General features: G+C 37.9%; 1 protein-coding gene across 2 annotated transcripts in view; it reads left to right on the top strand.

The window, feature by feature from the left end:
- The window catches only part of LOC131325082 (uncharacterized), a 32,745-nt gene extending 14,058 nt beyond the window's left edge, over positions 1 to 18,687 (top strand). For both annotated transcript variants that reach the window (XM_058357142.1, XM_058357144.1), the window contains 19 exons: positions 493 to 612; positions 2,747 to 2,832; positions 2,951 to 3,061; positions 3,840 to 3,938; positions 4,341 to 4,429; positions 5,757 to 5,905; positions 6,948 to 7,091; positions 7,228 to 7,335; positions 7,781 to 7,891; positions 8,397 to 8,504; positions 8,606 to 8,716; positions 11,768 to 11,943; positions 12,508 to 12,988; positions 13,996 to 14,103; positions 14,702 to 14,760; positions 14,913 to 15,297; positions 16,038 to 17,555; positions 18,052 to 18,259; positions 18,367 to 18,687. In XM_058357142.1, coding sequence (XP_058213125.1) covers positions 493 to 612; positions 2,747 to 2,832; positions 2,951 to 3,061; positions 3,840 to 3,938; positions 4,341 to 4,429; positions 5,757 to 5,905; positions 6,948 to 7,091; positions 7,228 to 7,335; positions 7,781 to 7,891; positions 8,397 to 8,504; positions 8,606 to 8,716; positions 11,768 to 11,943; positions 12,508 to 12,988; positions 13,996 to 14,103; positions 14,702 to 14,760; positions 14,913 to 15,297; positions 16,038 to 17,555; positions 18,052 to 18,259; positions 18,367 to 18,467 — 4,272 coding nt within the window. In that variant the 3' untranslated portion in view covers positions 18,468 to 18,687. The remainder of the gene's footprint in view (positions 1 to 492; positions 613 to 2,746; positions 2,833 to 2,950; positions 3,062 to 3,839; positions 3,939 to 4,340; positions 4,430 to 5,756; positions 5,906 to 6,947; positions 7,092 to 7,227; positions 7,336 to 7,780; positions 7,892 to 8,396; positions 8,505 to 8,605; positions 8,717 to 11,767; positions 11,944 to 12,507; positions 12,989 to 13,995; positions 14,104 to 14,701; positions 14,761 to 14,912; positions 15,298 to 16,037; positions 17,556 to 18,051; positions 18,260 to 18,366) is intronic.
- Positions 18,688 to 20,309: the final 1,622 nt, after the last annotated feature.

Below are 20,309 nucleotides of genomic sequence, written 5' to 3'. Positions count from 1 at the left end.
TCAAAACATAAGCTTTTGGAATTAACAATGTTCAAATAACCTCTATTTTACCGCTCTTCCTTGAGTTTCACGTGCCATGTTATTTTAATCTCTGGGAGCTTTTTTTATGTGTCAATGCATTAGGTACTTTCATAATGACATATGCATTATCAAGCTGCACATTGAAGAGGAGTGGAGTTCATTTCTTTCATTTTGCTCGCCCTTTCATTTCGTTGCTGCTGCTTTTTTCTTTTTCTTTCCTTTAATTATTTTTTACTTGCCACACATTGACTTTTTGTAATCCTTCATTCCTTCTTGTAAACCTTTCGGATACTGGAATGTTTTAGTTGGAATTCGCAAGTCATAGCACTTAGTTGGATGTATATGATTACCTTTTGTTTGTTGATGCCAGAGCATAATAACTTTTGTCAAGCTGATCTGACTAAGTGCTATGACTTGCGAATTCCAATATGCTAATCCATGTGTGTTCATGTGTGTATCACTTTCGTGCAGTATGGACAATCTGGGGTGCTTGTGTTGCTCCTGCGTTTGGCCCAGAAGCTGTATTTGGATTGCACTGAGGAAGTTCTTGTTACGTTAGACTTGCTTAGCCGATTGGTATCCTTTAACATGGTAATCGTTCCTCGGAAGTCTCTCTTTCCATTGTTTCTGCTGGTGAATTCTTGCGTGAACCGTTTGCTTTCCTTCCCTGCCACCAGCACACACTTTCTGACACAATCACTAGCATGATGTATTATTTGTGACCTTTATGTTGACTGATGAATGATGGTATTAATGAGAGCTTACCACAATCTTCGATTGTAGATCCCTGTATTGCATCATGATTTGTGTTGGGACTCGTGATGCATTGGTTTGTGTCATGACTTTTCTTTAGAAATTTGGACTTACAATAGCTGATTTTGAAAATCAGAATAGAAAAGCATTGAAATCGATGCCTGTCTGAATTAGCTTGTAAGCAGATTTGAAAGTTGTTCTTGCCCCAAAAGCAGAAGCAGAATCTGTGATAAATCAAATGTCAGAACTTCCGAATTACCTCCCAAAAGCTGTTGCAAACAAGCACTCTATCACGTGGCTAGATTGCTCCGTGTTCTTGCAATTTGATTTAAGAATATTGGAGTTGAAGGCTTCCAATCACTAGAAAACAAAAGCATAATATTTGTTATAATGGTCCTTTACACCTTCCCCAAAACTTTTCAGGTTTTTAAGTTTTTATTCTTTTCAATATGTGAAGTAGAACCGGTACCAAACCTAGGTATCCCTGTACCTAAGGGTGAAACAAGACCTTAAGTATCCCTGTACCTAAGGGTGGATTGGAATCCCCCGTGCCAACTCAAGAAACAAAGCTTTTATTCATTCAATCAATGATCCAAACAAATTATCGGAGTCCCTATGAATAGGCTACCACAAAGAGATAACAACTAACTAAGATAAAGATAACATAGTAATAGTGCCAACCAAGCTAAAGTCCTAGCAGTAACAATCTATCTGTCTAGATAAATACTGAAAATCAAATCTAATAAAATCTCTAGCTGGGCCCACAGATGTCATCATCCAACCATAACTGCATAAAGACACTGTTTGGGCTATCTTTCGACGCCGGCGCTGGTAGACTCCTGAGAACTCGGAAGAGCCATGGTGTCCTCCCTAAATTGTGTTACTATTTGTTAAGAAGTACTAACTGAAACATGAACATCCATAACTGGTCAGGGTACTGGGTCTTTAAATCATGTTTTGGATTTGCATGATCTTGGAAACCTGGGGATTTCTTTCTGTGGCCCATTATTTGACGTGTTAGATTTTAGCATGTAGTAAACTTTGTATAATCTCAAGATATTATTTCCATGGGTAATATTCCATATTGTTTTTTTCTTCTTGCAGACTCTTTTATAAGCAGTTTTTTTGTTTGTTTTCTTTTGTTTCTATTGCTTCTGATAACTGTTGCAACTGATTCTTGTCTACCCGTGGGCTAGTCCTCAACTCTGCTATTATGCCATCTGATTTTTCTGTACCATTTGCTACTTATATTGTCCAATGGTATTCACTCCTTATCATCTATACGCATCTGAAGATGTGGTCATAGGTAGGCTGACTGCTGGAGGGAAGAGATTGGCAGCCCCTTTGGTTCTTTATCTTTTGGCCTTGATAGAAGATGAACTTGCCATATGCATTGTGTGAATAGGGACTTGCTGGATCAAGTGACCTTATTTAACTAGAATTGTGGAGAATACCTGTTCTTATTACCCCTTTGATATTAGAAACAATTTTCTGTAGGAAAACACAACTTTATTTCCTTAGTCACGTTCGGAAGCACCATTCATAAGAATGGAACGTCATATGAAAAGAATTACATAGATAGTATTCGTTATGTATGTTTTCATGGTTTTGTTTGGCAGTCTGTGCCAAGTTTGTCATCATTTGTTAATGACAATGTAAGATTTACAGGTCACTTTAGTTGTCAGTTGGTAATTGTTTGCTGTATATCTTTCATAGCGTGCCAAAAGATCCCACATAATCTGCCGAGGATAAGATTGTGACAGAAACTTTCATGTAATGCCTATACAGTTGAACAAGTCAACGATTACAGCTGTCAATCACTTATCAGTTCAATAGTATCAATCTTTTACCATAGGACAGTTCCGCAAGAGTTAGAACTCTCATATGGGAATACCGGTAGTGATTTCCTTCATTTGTTGGTGTGACATTTCTAAGCATTTCACAGGCCTTTTCTTGTGTGTTTATGGTCTAGGCTGTATGTCATGGTTTCTTGGCAATTGGAAACTCGCAGCAACTTCATGGTGCTGGCATGAATGGGCATTTAGAGATGCATATGTGGTAATATTAGCTCCCCAGTTTTCTTCTCAATTTTTCTGAACAGTTAGATGCTTTGTTGTAGTCAAAGGGATTTAGTTTGCTGTGTTTTTGTATGATAGTTCCTGTCTTCTGATTGCAGTATCAACGTGGTTGACATCATGTGTACTTTGGTTAAGAAATCTTCTCCGAATAGCAGTGGTGCAGTAATGATGTCCATGGGTGTTAATATCTTGGCAAAGATGTTGAAGTGGTAATTCATTTTTACCTCTGTTGGCGCCATTCACATGCATTAGTTAATTTGACATCTATGAATTGTTGGTGTCATGGTGTGACATATGGTTACTCTGTTGCATTACATCTTATGGGTTTGGAATATTCAAAGTACAACAATTATGATCTAGTGAATGTGAATGAGCATGATGCATCAGAGGAAGCACTGACAAACTATTTTTTTGGTTGACTACTTCACTGACATGAGGTTTATGGTTATTTTATTGCTGGACTTGTGTAGGTTCTTTACTCCATTGATTTTTGTTTGTTTGCTTTAAATTTTGAATGGGCAGGAGCTCTATACTTTCAGAATCACGAGGCTTAATACTTTTTAGGTGTTCCTGGACCCAGTGCTAACATCTTTTGATAACCGTCTTTGCATATAGCTTTGATATGTTTTCAATGTTGGATGTTATACAGTAATACTCACTTCATATGGCTACACGCAAAATCTCGTGAAATGATGCTATCCACTTTGTTTGATCATCAGAACATCATCCGTGTGTTTGTGTGGGCAAGCCAGCACTTGATGGTTTGCATGTCCACCAATATCACTTAAGACTTATGTTATTTTGGGTCTTGGGTTAGGGATATGATGCCATCAATCCTTGTTCCTGTTAATCTTTGTAACAATTTCAGAGATTAATAACAAAAATTTTGCATTTCAAAAAAGACTTTTGTTATTTGCTCACGTGGTCTTTTTGATGATTTTATACTATGATGATTGTTGTTTTTCCCCTACTTATTCTTTGTTGCAGCTCGCCATCTCGCATTGCAGCAGCGGCTCTAAACACAAATATTTTCGATGTAGCCTTAAAGATGAACCCCTTCAATGTCCGCTCTAATAGTTTATCAAGGTTAGTATCTTGAAGGAATTTGTTTTGTATGTTCCTCACACTGTAGTTTGATGTTCCGAGATTAGGGTCCGTGCTTAAGAAATTATGATCATAGCTCCTTTAATTTTAGTGTACCAGCACGTATCAAAGTATTGATGATGTGGAACAGGTTCTGACTTTCTTTATGATGACTTCTGTTTGGTTTCAAACAAGTTTCGTTACAATGTGTTTGTGTTTACTTGTGATTATATTTGTGGGTGGAATTTCTCAGATCTTGGTGTTGGGCATTTTTTTTTTGGGTTAATGGTTTGGGCTGCATCTGTTTATGAAAAGCAGTTTCATCATGTGTTCTTTCTAGGCTTACATGGCACATTGTGTTTGTAATTATAGTTTTCATATTCTATTGTTTGGTGGTGATTCCAGTGGCTCGTGGTTGTTGTCTGGAAGACTCGCAAATATGCTTCTGATTGACTGTGAGCACAACGATAACTGCTGCCAATTAACTCTTTCAGGCACGTAATGTAATTCTTTTTATATCTCCCTGATGACTTATCTCCCTCTTTCCTTTCTCTTCAAAATACTTGAGCTAACCATTCTAAAGTCAAGTTTCCTAATGAATTCAGTATCTAGCTCTGATGTTATCATATTACTCTTCCATGTGGTCTCTTGCTTTTTTGTCTGCCATATTTATGTTGTTGTTCATGGTTTCTCTTCTACATTGGAGCTTTCTCACGTGAATTTCATTTTGTTTATAGATATTTGCTGCCTGGTTTGATTTCTTTCACCTGCATAAGTTTAAAAACATTTAATTACTGTTGTAACATTTGTTGTAGAGCAATACTAGGAACACAACTTTAAAACACAACACACACAATTGCATCCAGAGTTGTTCTAGAGGATGGAACTTTAGGCGTTCTCCAATTGGCTGAACCTTTTCTTCCGCGCTTAACATGTAAGACCACGAACATGATAAGCTGTTGGGAAACAAGGTTGCGATAAATATCGAGGGTGTGCACATGCTCCCATTTAACAAGCATATAGATATTTGGTAATTAGTTCTTCATATAGAAATATCCGATTAATTATTTCATGGTTTTCCCTAGTGCGTCTATTATTGGCTTTTTGATCGACTAGAAAGATGAGTATTGAAGGGTACAACCCAAAACCAGAGAAGAGTAGAGAACAGGGGAAAAGAGAGAAAATGAAACAAAAGATGAATCCATACACCCTATTATGGACCCAAACCCCGCGATATCCAGAAGTGAAATAAATAAAAATTGTGCCAACTTCTCAAAGGAGCTTTCTCTGCATCTGAATGAATTTCCGTTGATGTCCCCCAGCCTTGCCTATAGCAATGTTGGATATCATTACTGGGTGCTACTCCTTGAATTGCTTCCTTTACTGTTCGATAAAGGCCAATCAATTACTAATCGGCTTCTTAGGTTGTGTTTTTGCTTTAAACATGGGATAACACAACAGCCTGGTCCTCAAAAAAGCCACCCTTACTGTTCATAATAACATAACACTCTAACCTTCCAAGCTTCTCATTCTTCTTAGACTATAAGTTGGTGAGTTCATTCTTCCCCTTTTCTTCTTACCGTTGCCACATCTGCTATCTTGCTGATTTATGTTCCTTATCTTCTTTTTGTATGCAATTACACGGGGTTTGTTGTTGATATGGTATCACTCAATGATCTTTATTCTTTGGTCCAGATATTATTATTAATCTGTTAAATTAATATAATATTCGGTCATGTTTAGGTCTAGCTGGTTTTATATAGATTTGCTATTTGTTGTTCGTGATTTTGTGTTCTGATCTGCATGGCTTCAATTATGCAGTGCTAGACTTCACAATGCAGCTTGTCCAGACAGGAGTAGAGAATGATGTCGTCCTGGCTCTTGTTGTTTTTGCATTTCAGTATGTATTAGTTAATCATGAGTACTGGAAATACAAGTTGAAGCATGCTCGCTGGAATGTGACATTGAAGGTACCTCTTGTCATCCCTCTTAGGCAAAAGCAGGAATTTTGTTCTGTTTTCCAGTTTGCAGGTTTCTCTGTGACCATAGATATAAAAAATTGCTGAGGGAAGTTATGTAACAATCGAAGTAAGGAACAGCATTAGCGATTGCCAAATGACTTGTGGCAGTGTAAAATGTATGAAATAAAGAAACTAATGGTTGTCTTCACTCTTCCGGTATGATACAGTAGGGATTGTCAGCTGTCCAGAAAATGGATAATTTCTTTTGTAGTTCAAAAGGCTAATCTCATGATTCTCTTTGTTTTTTATGTTTTCGAGATCTTTGCCACAGTGTACTTTGTGCGGGTTTTTTCCTTGTCATATAAGTATCTAACCTTCAAAGGCCTTTGTTTTTGCAGATAAAAAAAAGGCCTTTGTTTGTGATAGTAGTCATCATGTAATTCTGGTTCTTTAGTATGCACGCCTTCTTCATTTCTTCAAATGGAACTCATATTTTCCTTTCATCAAGTATTGAAGAATGAGATTGAACTCCCTTATTTTCTTTTCCACATCCATCCATGGGCGTACAAGTACAATGCCTGTAACATCAACCTACATTAAAGACTGTTCAAAAAAAAAAAAAAACATACATTAAAGAGAATTCTAATATCTAGTAAAGCAGAAATACAAGTATGCTACAGAGATTTTGTCATCACTTGTACTCTTTCATGCGTGTTAGTATGTTAATTTGTAATAGGGACACTGATTCTCTATTAGCCCACTTAATTGAGCCTGAAAAGACTGGGCTCAGAAGGAAATTTTGATGCCGAAACAGTGAAAATCCAAGCAACTTTGTTGACTTTAGTGTGACCGATAGTCTGGTCTATATGTAGTACCAGAAACAGGAAATGATGGTGTCACAGAAACTGTTTCGGATGGTAAACTAGGAGTTGCTATTCTTCTTTATTGCTCCTGCCACATCGCTAAAATGTCCTAAAATCTTGATCATAATTCATTTGGACAATGATATAATGAATGTATTGTTGAACTCTGGTGATTTATTTGGTGTTAGGTGCTTAAAGTGATGGAAATGTGCATTTTATCAATCCCTTATCGTCCAATACTGGGTGAGGTGGTTCGAGATATTTTGTTTTGTGACTCTTCCATCCATAGTGCCCTCTTTCGGGTTGTATGTACAACTGCACAAGCCTTAGAGGTCAGTATTGCTGCCTTTCTTACTAGGAGTCAGTCTTGCTGCATTTCTTACTCGGTGATTTGAACGATTGTTTATGATGCAACTTCTTTTACTCCCATGTTAATGTCAGGCTTTTTTTTTTCTTTCTGTTAAACAGAAACTCTATGTCAGCCGTCTTTATGACCCAATGGAGATTGAAGGGTTACAGCTGGCAATATGTTCTGTGTTGGATATTCTTTCCAGCATGCTATCTTATCTTTCCAAGGTGCATCTCAATTCTCACATGTTAGACATGGATTGTGATCCTTGCTATAATAGAGAGATTGTCACAGTGGCATACCACATTACCTTTCATGATTATGGGAAGCAACTCTTTTTCATCAAGTTCATGCACTCTCATGCTCCATTTTCCCCCCCGCTTTTTTCTTTTTTCGTGGTTAAATACTTCTCTCTCTCTCTGAGGCATCCATAGTTGCATTCCACGCATGTTTCTCTCACTGACAACAAATATTCATTTTCTGCAGAAGTAACCACTCTATGCCTTAGTTGTGCCTTTTGATCTAGAATACATAATGCATTCAGTGCAACTACATAGCATGATGCGTATCAGAAGCTTGTTCACTCCTGTGATTTACGATTTCCAATCTATTGCGGAATGTTTTATGAGTTTTGTCTAACTATTCTTGCACTGAGTGCTATTCCTTTTTCAGAATGTTCTGCCCAGCCTTCCTGTCTTCCATCAAGCAGTGCTGTCAGCTGCAAACAAACCAATTCCAGTTGTTACTGCCATGATATCCTTGTTGTCTTACTTCCGCAATCCTGTATGTGACTGTATAATTATTTAATCTTTATACCTAGGAAACTTATATTTCCTCGTATGTGACTGTCATATTTCCATGAACCCTTATTATCTTCGGCATTCTGTTTTTGCCTGCTCATGTCTCTCTGTGTACTGCCATGCTGTTCAATTGTATCTTTGATACTCGTGAATTTTGCCCATGTACAGTTTTCGGTCAACTTCTCCTTCATGCAGAATGCTTACTAGGGTTTAAGTTCTTGGGTGTTACATGTATGGAAGATTGGTAGGTTTACATTAACATGGTTGTCTCCTGAGCAGGGGATTATACGAATTATACGCACACATTTTAGGTAGGCAATGCAAGGCATGAAATATGTCTATTTCATAGTTTTTTAGCATCTCTTGCGAGAGGTACCTTTTGTATGTTGTTGCTACTGACGACGTCGCAACCATTTTATTTTTATCCTTCTATTGTCAGCGATCTACTGTGCATTTCTTACTCAACGGTTTGCTATTTGACCTTGCAGAAAATACAAGTAGGAGCAGCAAAAGTACTGTCGGTCTTATTTGTTCTCGCTGACTGTACGCAGCCATATGTGTTTGGAAATGCGTGGTTTGGTTTAGATGAAAAGCAGGTTTGTCATCTGTGATAACACACTTTATATAAGGATGTTGGCTTGGAAATTTACTAGCTACGTTGGTTGTTTCTAATTGTATTCTTGATTTGTGTTGCCAGATGATGTATCTTAAGCGTTCTCTCAATAGGATTCTGTGTGAGCTGTCTCTCTTGGATGAAGATCTCTTTGTTGCTACATGTAAACTACTCACTTCGGCTGCATATTATCAGGTTTAGTGTTGTCTGTATTCTCTTCTGAATCTATCTTTGTTGGTCAAAGGTCCTAGGAAACAGAGGAGTTGTATTGCACTATCGTTTATTTGAGTAACTTCTTTCTGAGTTTAATGGTAAGTGGCTGATATATTTCAAAAAAAGTCAATTTCTAATGTTGCTATGCAAAAAACTCCGAGTGTTGATGTTCAGCTCTTGGATTCTGCTTTGTCATCGAATTGAAGAAAACATGCGCTGTAAATTTTTATATGTATTTGCTTACAATGGATTGGTCAAGGATAGGTGAACAGTTGGAATAAGATCGGTAAAAGTTCATGTTGTTCCTCGGTTTCCCCTTTTAATTGGCATAATGTTTCGATTTTGTCCAATAAGATCGAAATCAAATTTCCTTTAGGGCTTCTAACTATCCCCTCAAGTTTCGTTCTGCAATTACCATATGACATATGCACTGGGCAGAATGTGTGCCTTTGGAGGAAGTACTGTATCACAGTAAAAATGGGTGTTGAGGGTCCAAGGAGGTATTAGTTCTTCCATTTATCTCCCATCTTAACTGTGTAAGGAGGAAAATGGCCATTTATCACCACCCTTTCCCCTTCCCCTTTCGCCATGGACCAACAAAACCCCATGAGCACCTGAAACCAACCAATCATCTATCAATGCGACCAATACATGCCCATGGCCCTGTCACTTTCTTTGCTGCAAAGCAGACCGAATCCCAATCTGCCATCACCGAAATCACACCCAAAGCTACCCTAGATTCATACCAAACCACATGTTATAAGTGTATATTTTCAAATCACGTATGGAGTATATGTCACGGGTTCACATAAGCAACCCAGTATCTATTTAATAGATCACAAAAAAAAAAGAAAAGATGGAGGTAAATAATCAATTACAAAGCTTGTTTTGATTGAGGGATTTTGATCTTTTTGTCACTGTTGGTTGTAATTTTTGTCTGCAGTAGATTTATCTTTAGTAAGCCATGGATGTGGAGTCCATAGGTGTCTCAATCAGCTTGTGGTTGGTTGGATGATGGTGCTTGAGTGTATTTTGGGAGTGATCGAGGTGGTGGAGTCTGGTGGTAGTTGGGATGCAATGGCAGAAATGGGCTAGAATAGATGTTCCCGTGGTTTTGGGGATGTAGTGGTGGAAGAAGTAAAGAATATTTGGTTGCTTGAGGAAGAAAGCGGGGGGAAGAGAGAGAAACAGAGGTGGAAGGCAGTGGAAGCTGCGCAGTGGATCAGTGGAGAGGGAAGAGATGGTGGTTTTAGAACGTGGAGAAGATAATGAATGGACCACTGTGCCCTCTGGAAATGCTTGATTATCTCATTTTTACCTTCATTCCATTGATAAGCATGACGTCTGGGTTGTTAGCAGTTCTAAATGGTGGCCGCCTAGGCGCTTGGCGGCAGGTCGGCGCCATGATTTCAACCTCGGCGGCTCGTTCGGTGGATAGGGAGATTTGGCGGAGCTTGGCGGCTGTGTTGGCGGAACTTGGCGGCTAAGAGAGATTTGGCGGAGCTAGACAGCGGGATTGGCGGAGCTTGATTGCCTTAAAAATATATTTTAAAAAAAAAAATGCCAAATCGCTCGGCGGCGCCTAGGCGGCCTAGGCACTTGGTGGCGACCCACTAGCGCCGAGTGCCATTTAGAATACTGGTCATTAGTGGCCCAATGAGCAAAATTAAAGGGAAAAATTGCACAACTGGAATTGCGGGAACCAAATTGCAATTTGCCCCAAAGAAAATGAAGGTTTTTTTTTTAAAAATTTTAAAGAGGTGCCTCATCATGCATTCTGTTTCTTGACAAAATAGGTTGAATTGACAAAACTAGATGGTGATTGTTTCTTATTTAGAACTCTCGTTAGACACTTTAAAATCTGCAGGTTTTACTTGGGAGTGATGATTCATATCTTTTTAACCAGAAGGGTAGGGTGTTTCCCGCAGATTTAGAGAGCAGTGTGGTTGAAATGATTGGTGCTTTGGAAATGTTGTGAAATTTCTTCTGGATGGGAGGGAAAACTTTAGTGCAAAAGATATAGTGGTAAAGAATAACATGTCAAAAAAAGGAGTGTATGGGGAATAAGGATGTTCAGAAGGATGGTTGGGCCTAAAAAAGGCACTTGTGAGTAGTGATGGACACTAAATTTTTCTAAGAAAGTAAGAATTGGCCACAATTAAGATAAACTGGAGATGAAGATGGTTTTACCAGTTGCAATGTAGATCTATGCACTGTATGAAGTGATTTGATCCAAGTTGAATGCGGACTAGGATGATAAATATGCCCAAGAAGAAGTGGTTTGAGGCAATGAGTACCTTGGCCTTATAACTAAGGATACAGCTTTATCTTGATGCTGATTGGATAGGGTGGATCCTCATGGTCACCCTCAAACTGCATTAAAGCCCTTTGAGTTGAGTTGATTCCTTCTCCAAAGGTTGAGAAAATTTAGCTTTATAGTGGATACCACTAGAACTGACAGTATAGATGGAAGTTACCTGTTTTTTCCTATTGTCTTGGGTGAAGTATTTTTGGATTATAAGTTGTGGTGCATCAGCTTGAGTTAGCCAGTAAAACAGGCCGCACAACCTATTGTTAAGTCCTGCAGTACCTCGAATTTCATAGAACAAACAATCTTTCATAGGAGTTTACTCCCCCGTATGTTTTATTCACACTTCTTCTTCTCTCTCTCTCTCTCTCTCTCTCTCTTTGCAAAGATACGTTTATAAAAAAGGATTGTTTGAGAAAATAGAGTCAGCCTTCCGTGTCTGTAGTCCTCTTTCTATATCCTATTTTGTGACTGTTCTGCCCGACTTGATTTTCTGTACTGTGCAAATGGAAATGCTGGCTTTCTTTTCTTTCAACTATTATAATGTTCAGCTCAGGGTGAGTACAGCTTACTGTTGAACAGCTTAGCTCACTTGAAACTGTAAATGCCTCCAAAAGCGAATTGCATCTTCTTACTTTCACTTTTCATCAGTCTTTCCTCTTAACAGTCTTATTATTTTTTACTTTCCCTGGCATTTTCTCCCTGTTAACAGTTTTCTATTCCAGCCGGCTTTTCTTGTTGCTGTAATCGCTGCCAAGGAAAATATAGATGTTCAATCAAGCAATACCACTGGTTTGAAGCCATCAAATGAAACAACTAGTGGGTCCCTGGAATCCGCAGAAGCAAATCTTTTGGTTGCAATTCTGCAATACGTTATGCAGTCGGATGATCTTATCAACAGGTATTACTTTCGTTATACCAATATTGATTGAAATTTTGTTCCAGGATCCTCCTACAAGGATCTCGCTGCCACGGTACCAAGCAAGGATCTTATAGGAACTTTGCTCCCATCTAGAAAAATCACACTCCCAACTGGTATAGAACCTCTCAAGCATATGGATTCCCAAAAAGAAAAACCAAAAAGCCACCAAGGAAAACAAAAGTCTGCAGCAACCATATATCATAGTGTATAAAGAATTAACTCAAATTTACTCTATTAGTTAGTACTTGTATTATATGTACAAAAAGGATTTGTAGTTGACACTGATCACTGATTTAATATCTATTACTGTATTATTTTCACATGTATACAAGAACTTACATATACGCTCTCATTGACGCTCCCAACCTTACATTCTTCTATAACCTCTCGCTCCCCCACTTCCTTTCATGCAAGTAAGGTCTGAATCTTATGGCTTGATTGTTTTTTTTTTTTTTTTTGATCAGCAATTTGGCTTGATTGTTATCAGTGCGCACGCGTTACTGTTATTTCATTATGCGTTGATTGAGTTTTCTTTGTTTCCAGCAAACCTCGCATACTGCTAAATGTGCTAAATTTTATTAAGGCATTGTGGCAAGCAGCTGCTCAGTTCACAAGTGTTTTGGACCGTCTAAGAAACTCAGAAAACTTCTGGAGACATTTGTCCAGCTGTTTTCGTAAAAATGCTACAAGTAGTATGGAAGTTAACCTGTCTGAAAATCTGACTGAAGAGGAGGTTCTGAGCATTGCGTACCGTATTCAATGCCAATCTGTTGTTCTGCAAATACTGGCTTTTGAAATGTTCCTGCAGAAGAAGTTATTCCATGCAGAATTTGCTGTAAAACAAACTACGGAATCATCAAAGGATAGAGTATGGCAAGCAGATGATACTGAAAAATCAAACGATGCAGGTCTCCTTGGTCTCAAGGACGTGTTGTCAAGCTTCCATGAAGGCTTAGTTTTAGGCAACATGATCAAGTCCTATGCATCATGGGAATATGATAGTGACATGTATCTTCGTGCGAAGGTGGGATTTCTTTCTTTCCTCCTTTTATCTAATTCCTTCTTGCTGGTCGAACATACTATTACAGTAACCTTGTTAAGTTGGGTAGTAGACAGTACACACTATTGCAACTTCCAAACTTTTGTATGTACAATTGTACAAATTAGTTCCTTCGTTGGGTTACTCACTCGTACTCAGATATTTAATGTTGATTGTTTATAACAGTTGGCTTCTTAGTTCCTTTTATTTCCCCGAACCGGATTGTCATCAGACACTTGGATTTTAGCACATTAAAATGCAAAATTCCCATCTCTTCGGAACATTTCAAATGCACTCTTTGGACACTAGGCAGATATTTCCATCCATCACTTAGTCTTTAGCTTATGGAATGCATGGTTTTGTTAATTTTATCTTGTTTTATGTTTCATTTCTCTCGGTCCATGAATAAAATCTTCCTATGAGAAAATGTGAACTTGTCCTCGATGTGTTGTGTCCGCCTTTTCTTTTTTCCAATCTACACGTTGGTGCATAGGTGTCCATCCAGCACTGAACATTGAATTGTTTAACTAGTAAACATTAAAAATGTTTCTTTCCGAATTGTTTCACACTTTCACCATTAAACAGGAAGAATACTTATTTCCCCACACATCCTTTCTTAGACAGCAAACTATTGCTGGTTCTCTCTCTTCTCTTAAACCATGAGTTAAGTTTGGTACACCTTTTTTGGCTGTGATGCACATGTACTTCCATCTGGCATGTAAGTAGTTTTTTTAGCAAATGAGACGCTGGAAGATATATTTGGTCCCCTTTTTAAACTTAATTTGTATGTCATAGTTCTCACACGCCGCGGTTCGAGGAACATTTATGGTCTGAACTCCTTTTACGTCTCTATCTCTTATTTGATACCCCTTGGCTGCATTTAGTTGTAAATGGAAAATATAGTGGTATAACAGTGGCTTAAATGTTATTTTGTTGCACTGAACATGGCTGGTAATATTTTGAATATGTTTTGCTTATGAGCAACTCAACAGATTGCTGCTGCTTTATTCTCTGTACATGCGATGGGGAAATTAAAAAATGGTGATACGGGGAGCTTGTCCGTAGCAGTAATTGAAAAGACTCGCATCTTGTTGAAAAAGGTATATTGCTTGCTATTCTCCATGTAGATATATTACTTGTCATATTTGCCAAAATGAGTAAGGAAAAAGTGTTTTTCTGAATTACCAAAAACAAAGAATTAAGGAAAAAGCTCTAATCTGCACGTTTGGTTGCCAGACAGAAAAGATGGAATTCATGTTCTGTTTGGGATCGCTAGCATTACTGTAGTTTTGGAGGATTGTTTGTCCTATGGGATAGGGAATGTTATGTAGGGTAACATGTACTATTCTATCCCATGGTTGGTTGTCGTTGGAAAGGATTGCCATTATTGTTCAACTAACAGATTTCTCTGCAATTTTGTCCCATGTGAAAAACCATCCTCTCCCATGGGATTTGTTATCCCACCTTCATGGGATATAATGTCGTATCCCACCACATTATCCCATGGTCGAATTGTGCAACCAAACATGGGATAAATGGACCATAAGGATAACCAATCCCACCTTCACTCCATAGAGTTTTGGATTGTGTTTATAACTTTATATCATATAAACTGGATTTTTATTTTTCCTTTACAGCTTGTCCTCCTTCCTTAAGGTTATGGTACTAACTTCCTTTTTGGCTTTTCGATATCAACAGTTGAGTGAACTGCCTTCCTTTTCAGAGTTGGTAGCTCAATATACGCATCGTGGTCACAGGTTTTTGTTCTCAGCTTAACATGCATATGAAGTAGATTCAGCTTGTCTTATATCATTTGCTTCTCCATTTCTGGCATTCAAGAAAGCACTGTTTTTTCCCTTCTTGTCTATTGATTGGCATTTTTTTTTTTTACCGTTTCTTTTTGCTCCAGTGAAGGAAAGGATATGCACGGATTAATAATCAGTGATCTTTATTATCATCTACAAGCCGAGCTTGAAGGCCGTAAGATTGATCCTGGACCATTCAAAGAGCTCTCCCAGTATTTGCTCGAATCAAATATTGTCCAAACTTATCGGCACAAGTATGAAGGGGATCTTTTTGAACATGCCAAGGATGTCTACTTGTTTGACACCTTACGTCTCCGAGAAGAGTTGGGATTTAATTTGTGGGACTATTCCGACTGGAAAGCATCTAAGGCAGCTGCAGAAACGATGTTGCTCTGCTTACAGGATGTGAATTATATGGTGTTGCTTGCAAGTTCTAAGCTTTCTGCATTGAAATCTTTGATAACCGTCTTATCCACGAAAGAGGAAGATGTGAGTTTTCCAGAGTTCTAATTGCCATTTTTGCAGTTACCTTGGTTGGGCCATTTGGATCTGTAACTGGGTTGCTATTATTGGGTCATCTGGGATCTCAATAAATTTTATATTAGCAATTGGTTTCAATACTCAGATTGACATTGTTGCAGTTGTCAAGATTTTCTTCTCTTTTCTTTTGTTTGTGGCAAAAGAGATTGAAACAAACCTTTAGTGACACTAATAAAGCAATTAGAAGGCAAGCTAGAAAAGCGATGATCTTTAGCTGAAGGGAAATGTAAAATGTGGAAAGAGAAATAAACATAAAATGATTTTTAACTTGAAATTATTATTGTGGTATTAACTTAAAAGCCAATCCCTGAAACTTAAGGAGTAAGTAATGGAGAGGAGACCTGGACATAATTTTGAGAATATCTGGGTTTTTGTCGGTAGATCCATCATGGAGCTTCTTTTCTTGTGCAATTGTCGAAAGAACCTGTAAAGATTAAGGAGAAAATCCCAAGTGGTATTTAATAAACTAGACAGAGCAACCTGTGTAAAGTCAACTTCTCAGTTTTCAAGCCAATACTGAAGTTAACCACCAAAACATAGTGGAGGCTAGCTTGTATGATGGCATTTTCTATTAGTATACTTAGTCATAGATTGCTATATAGGTTTTAAGAACTATGGATGCTGAATTTTCTTCCTGCCATGAACATTATTAGACTTGTTCTTGTTTGAATGTTTTCCTGCTCATGTAGTCAAGTGAGAAGACAACAATTGGTCGTGACATACCGCAGCATCAAATTCACTCATGCATAGATCAAGTATGTCAGTGTCTTCAATCCACGATTGAATCATTAGTTCCATTTCCCGACATCTCTGAAGATGTCCTTGATTTCACTGCAACTCAAGCGGAACTGCTTCTACTCCTTATCAGATACGTAGGAAAAAGTCTGCCGTTGCCTGTTTGTGTACTGGTCTTAAAAACTTCAGGTTCTGTTCTCAAAGTGTTGAATGACTTCAGGCCCTTGGTTTCTGGTGTGAAAGATACAATGAAGCTTTTACTTATGCTGCTTCTCTCATCAGTCAAGTCAAGTTGCAAGAGTTCACAGTCAGGTGGGGCAGTGGAGATGGAATCTGTTGAAGCCTTTCCTGAGGTGTCCAATGTCAGCTTGGGGCTACTACCCATTCTTTGCCACTGCACTGAACCCACTGACCACTGCACCCTCTCCTTAGCAATTATTGACTTGGTATTGAAAGGTTTCTTGACTCCCAACACATGGTTCCCTATCTTAAAGAAACACCTCCGGCTGCAGCATCTTGTTCTAAAGCTTCAAGATAGAAATTTAATTAGTTCCATTCCCATCATATTGAAGTTCCTTTTGACTGTTGCACGTGTGAGAGATGGTGCCACGATGCTTTTCACGGCTGGTTTTCTTCCGTCTCTGAAGATGTTGTTTTCTGACTTGTCAGTTGGTAACTCTTCCTCCATTGAAATTGAAAGGAGCAATTTTTTACCACCTGAGAAAATTGAAATGCCTCGAGACATTTGGGGACTTGGTTTGGCAGTAGTCACTGCAATGATTCACTCTTTGGGCGACAGTTCTTCTGGTGCTAATATTGTTGACTATGTAATCACTTACTTTATCTTAGAAAAAGGTTATCTAATTTCTCACTATCTTAATGCACCGGAGTTTCCATTCGATGATCATGACAAGAAAAGGGCTCGATCTCAGAAAACACCAACTTCCCTAAATGCTCTTAGAGAAACAGAACATACACTTACGCTTATCTGTGAGCTAGTGAAACACCGGAATTCATGGATGAAGGCAATGAAAGAAATGGATTCACCCTTGAGGGAAAGAAGTATACATTTGTTGGCTTTTATAAGCAGGGGGGCTCAAAACTTTAGAGTTGCACCTCTTGTATGTCACCCTGTCCTCAAGGAGGAGTTGAAGTGGTGTAATGAACCATCGGTAATTAACAGCAGATGTGGCTGGTTTGCTCTTACGTCTATTGACTGTGGATTAAATCCCAGGTTTTCTGCTGCTTCATCTAAATCTACTGCCCTAGTAGTCAAGGATCAAGGATCTGAAGTTTGTCAAACATATTTCTCAGATACCATTGCAATACAGATATACCGGATCGCTTTTCTTATTTTAAAATTTCTTTGTTTGCAAGCTGAATGTGCAATTCGAAGGGCAGAGGAGGTGGGGTTTATTGATCTTGCTCACTTTCCTGAGCTTCCGATGCCTGAGATATTACATGGCTTGCAGGTAAATGGTTAGGTTACTCCATTGCTCGTATTATGACATATTTGAAATTCAGTGGACGTTGGATGTTGGAAAGTGATTTACACAGAGTCGTGTGACTCTTTATGGAATTGACTATGAAGTTATAACACATTAACCATAGTTGGGGTCGACTGTAAATCTCACTCTATGATAAATGTTACTCCATAGTGATTATTCTGATGAAAATGTTTTAGATTTTTCTTAGTATTAGATCAAAAGGTTTTTTGTGCTTAGTAAGGAGTGTTAAAGTTCAACGACACATCTCATTGTTGGTCATTATGACGACAAAATCTGATGGCTGCAAGCAGCAAGTGTCCCCTCTTGGGCAAATTCTTGGCTCCGCCAATGCACCGTATAAATGTCAAATAAGTACATGACATTCCCTTGAAAACCTTGAAGGGACCTTACTTTGCATTTTAGTTCAGATTAATCCGTGCGTTAAAAGAGCTTAGTTCCCTTTCTTATTTGTGGAGTGCAGGATCAAGGAATTGCAATTGTCACTGAGTGGTGTGAAGCCAACAAAACGAAGCAGGTATCAGCTCAAATTCAAGGTATCTTTGTCTTGCTGCTACATACGACGGAGATGGCATTATACTTGGAATATTGCGTTTCCCAAATTTGCGAGATAAGACCCGTGTTGGGACATGTTGAAGATTTTTCTAAGGGAATAAAATCGTTGATGAAAGGTAATCATCGTCTCTTCCCTGCTAAGTGCTGCATAGCGCATAATTTATCATATTTAGGACATTTTTTTGTCAGCCCTAACCCCATTTGTTTTTCCTATTATTTTCAGCTACGGAGGGGCATGCGTTTTTAAAAGGATCAGTTAAGTCCTTAAAACATGTAGTATCCTTTGTATTTCCTGGATTATTGCAAACTGAAGGACTGTTGTGAGATACTAACTTATTTAGACTAGGAAAATTTGTAACACTAAAGAAAAGGCGAAAAAAGTGTAAGCCATCGGGATTTTTTCCAAGGCTGTGACATGTTGTCTTGGCCATTGTTACATGTTATCCCAAATATGATGACTTCCTTTTTTCGCAACAGTATTCTCAAGAGTATCAATTTTGTGTTGCTTAGTGTATCACATTTTTTGCGATGTAGACTGCGATGACATTTTTCTCTAGATTTTATTGATTTTTGTTGTGTCTTTTTGAAGATGGAATAGTCCCCTCTGGGATTCAGCATGCTTTTTGAATTTGTTGTGTCTTTTTGCAGATGGAATAGTCCCCTATGGGATTAAGCATGCTTTTTGAAGTTATTTTTACTGTATTATTACTATTCATGTTTAATGGAATAGCTCAAAAACTTCACTAACTTGCAGTTACTCCAGCCTTGTTCTCCTAAGTTTTTTGAGGCTTTTTCTTGCTTTGTCTTTATTGGATTTTTTTTCCTGCATTTGTAGTTTTGCACTTAATTTTTGTGAATTATTGATTCATCTTGACAAGAGGAATCAGAATACCTCCAAAAAATTACAGTACTTTTACCCAAATATTTTAGAAATATCCAAAATAAAGTCTAAAATGCCCATAAAGTAATTTTTTTAAATTTTTTTTTTGATTTATCTCTTCGAGATGAACAATTTACAAAAGTTTGGTTCAAAATTAATGAACGTGAATTTTTTTTTAATAAAGACCCAAAAAAAAAAAGTCCCAAAAAGCTTAGGAGAACAAGGCCTTCAATTTGTCTAGTTTGTTTAGGAAATTAACGGCGTTGATTTGATACATTTTTGCTTTTAACTTCATTTTCTATGTTTGTTTTTTCTCAATCGACAGGAAGAGATGGGGGAAAGGGTGCTGCTTTTTCCCCCTTCCCATAATTTTTTTTTGGACACATCGTGGAACATCAACGTTCGATTGAGGTCAGGTTTCACTTTGGAATTTATGACTCGAGGTTGTAATAGGGTTCACCTCGAGCTCAGTAATTTGATTTCCATTGTTTATTTAATTTGTTGGGCTTGTTGGACGGAAAAGTCATAGCAGAAAATTTGAATTTCTCGAAACCAAACTAAATCGAATCGAGTTTTGTGTCCGGATCAACTGGGGTTGGCTACATGAATCTTATATATACCGAACATTGGTTTATATTGGGCACTCCTTTTTTAACCTCTTGTCATACCTTTTGTTATTATTTGAGTGAAATTACTACTAAACTAGCCTAATTTTTTGGTTCACTTTTTGTATGTGAATGACAATTGATATACAAAGACAAATAAAGCCTTGCTATGCTAAGGGAATAAATATTTATTTTCTGAATTAAAAGTAATGTATTATTAGAGAATGACTAGTCTCGTAAAAAAAATAAAAAGTACTCAAAAAATAAAAATTTTAACCCAACGGTCCTAAAAGAGTGCATATGTAAAAAGGAAAATTATTCCCAAAATGACTGCATATATGAAATACTTCAGGGGAGGTAACTGTAATTTATTATTATTATTTTGTCGTTTTCCTTTTTGGATTTTTCTTTGGAAATTAGGAACCAGCTAGAGTACGAATAACCGGAGGCATATGCCCCACGTGTCAATCTTGACAAACTCTAACCTAACCCCGGTTAAAAACAACTAACCACGGTTAGAAATCCAAGTTTAACTACAGTTAAATATAACTAACCACGGTCACCTCTCCCCACGTCCCTTTCCTTATCTAAGCCCCCTTCCTTCCAACACGTGTCTAATTCAACGGCCAGGATCAACCCTTCTTTATCCAGTCCCCCGCCGCCTGCCCTATATATTCACAC

Source organism: Rhododendron vialii, chromosome 5a, assembly GCF_030253575.1.
Source record: "Rhododendron vialii isolate Sample 1 chromosome 5a, ASM3025357v1".
Classification (NCBI taxonomy): Eukaryota; Viridiplantae; Streptophyta; class Magnoliopsida; order Ericales; family Ericaceae; genus Rhododendron; species Rhododendron vialii.
The sequence above is the reverse complement of the archived record's forward strand: the minus strand, read 5'-3'. Positions and strand labels throughout refer to the sequence as shown.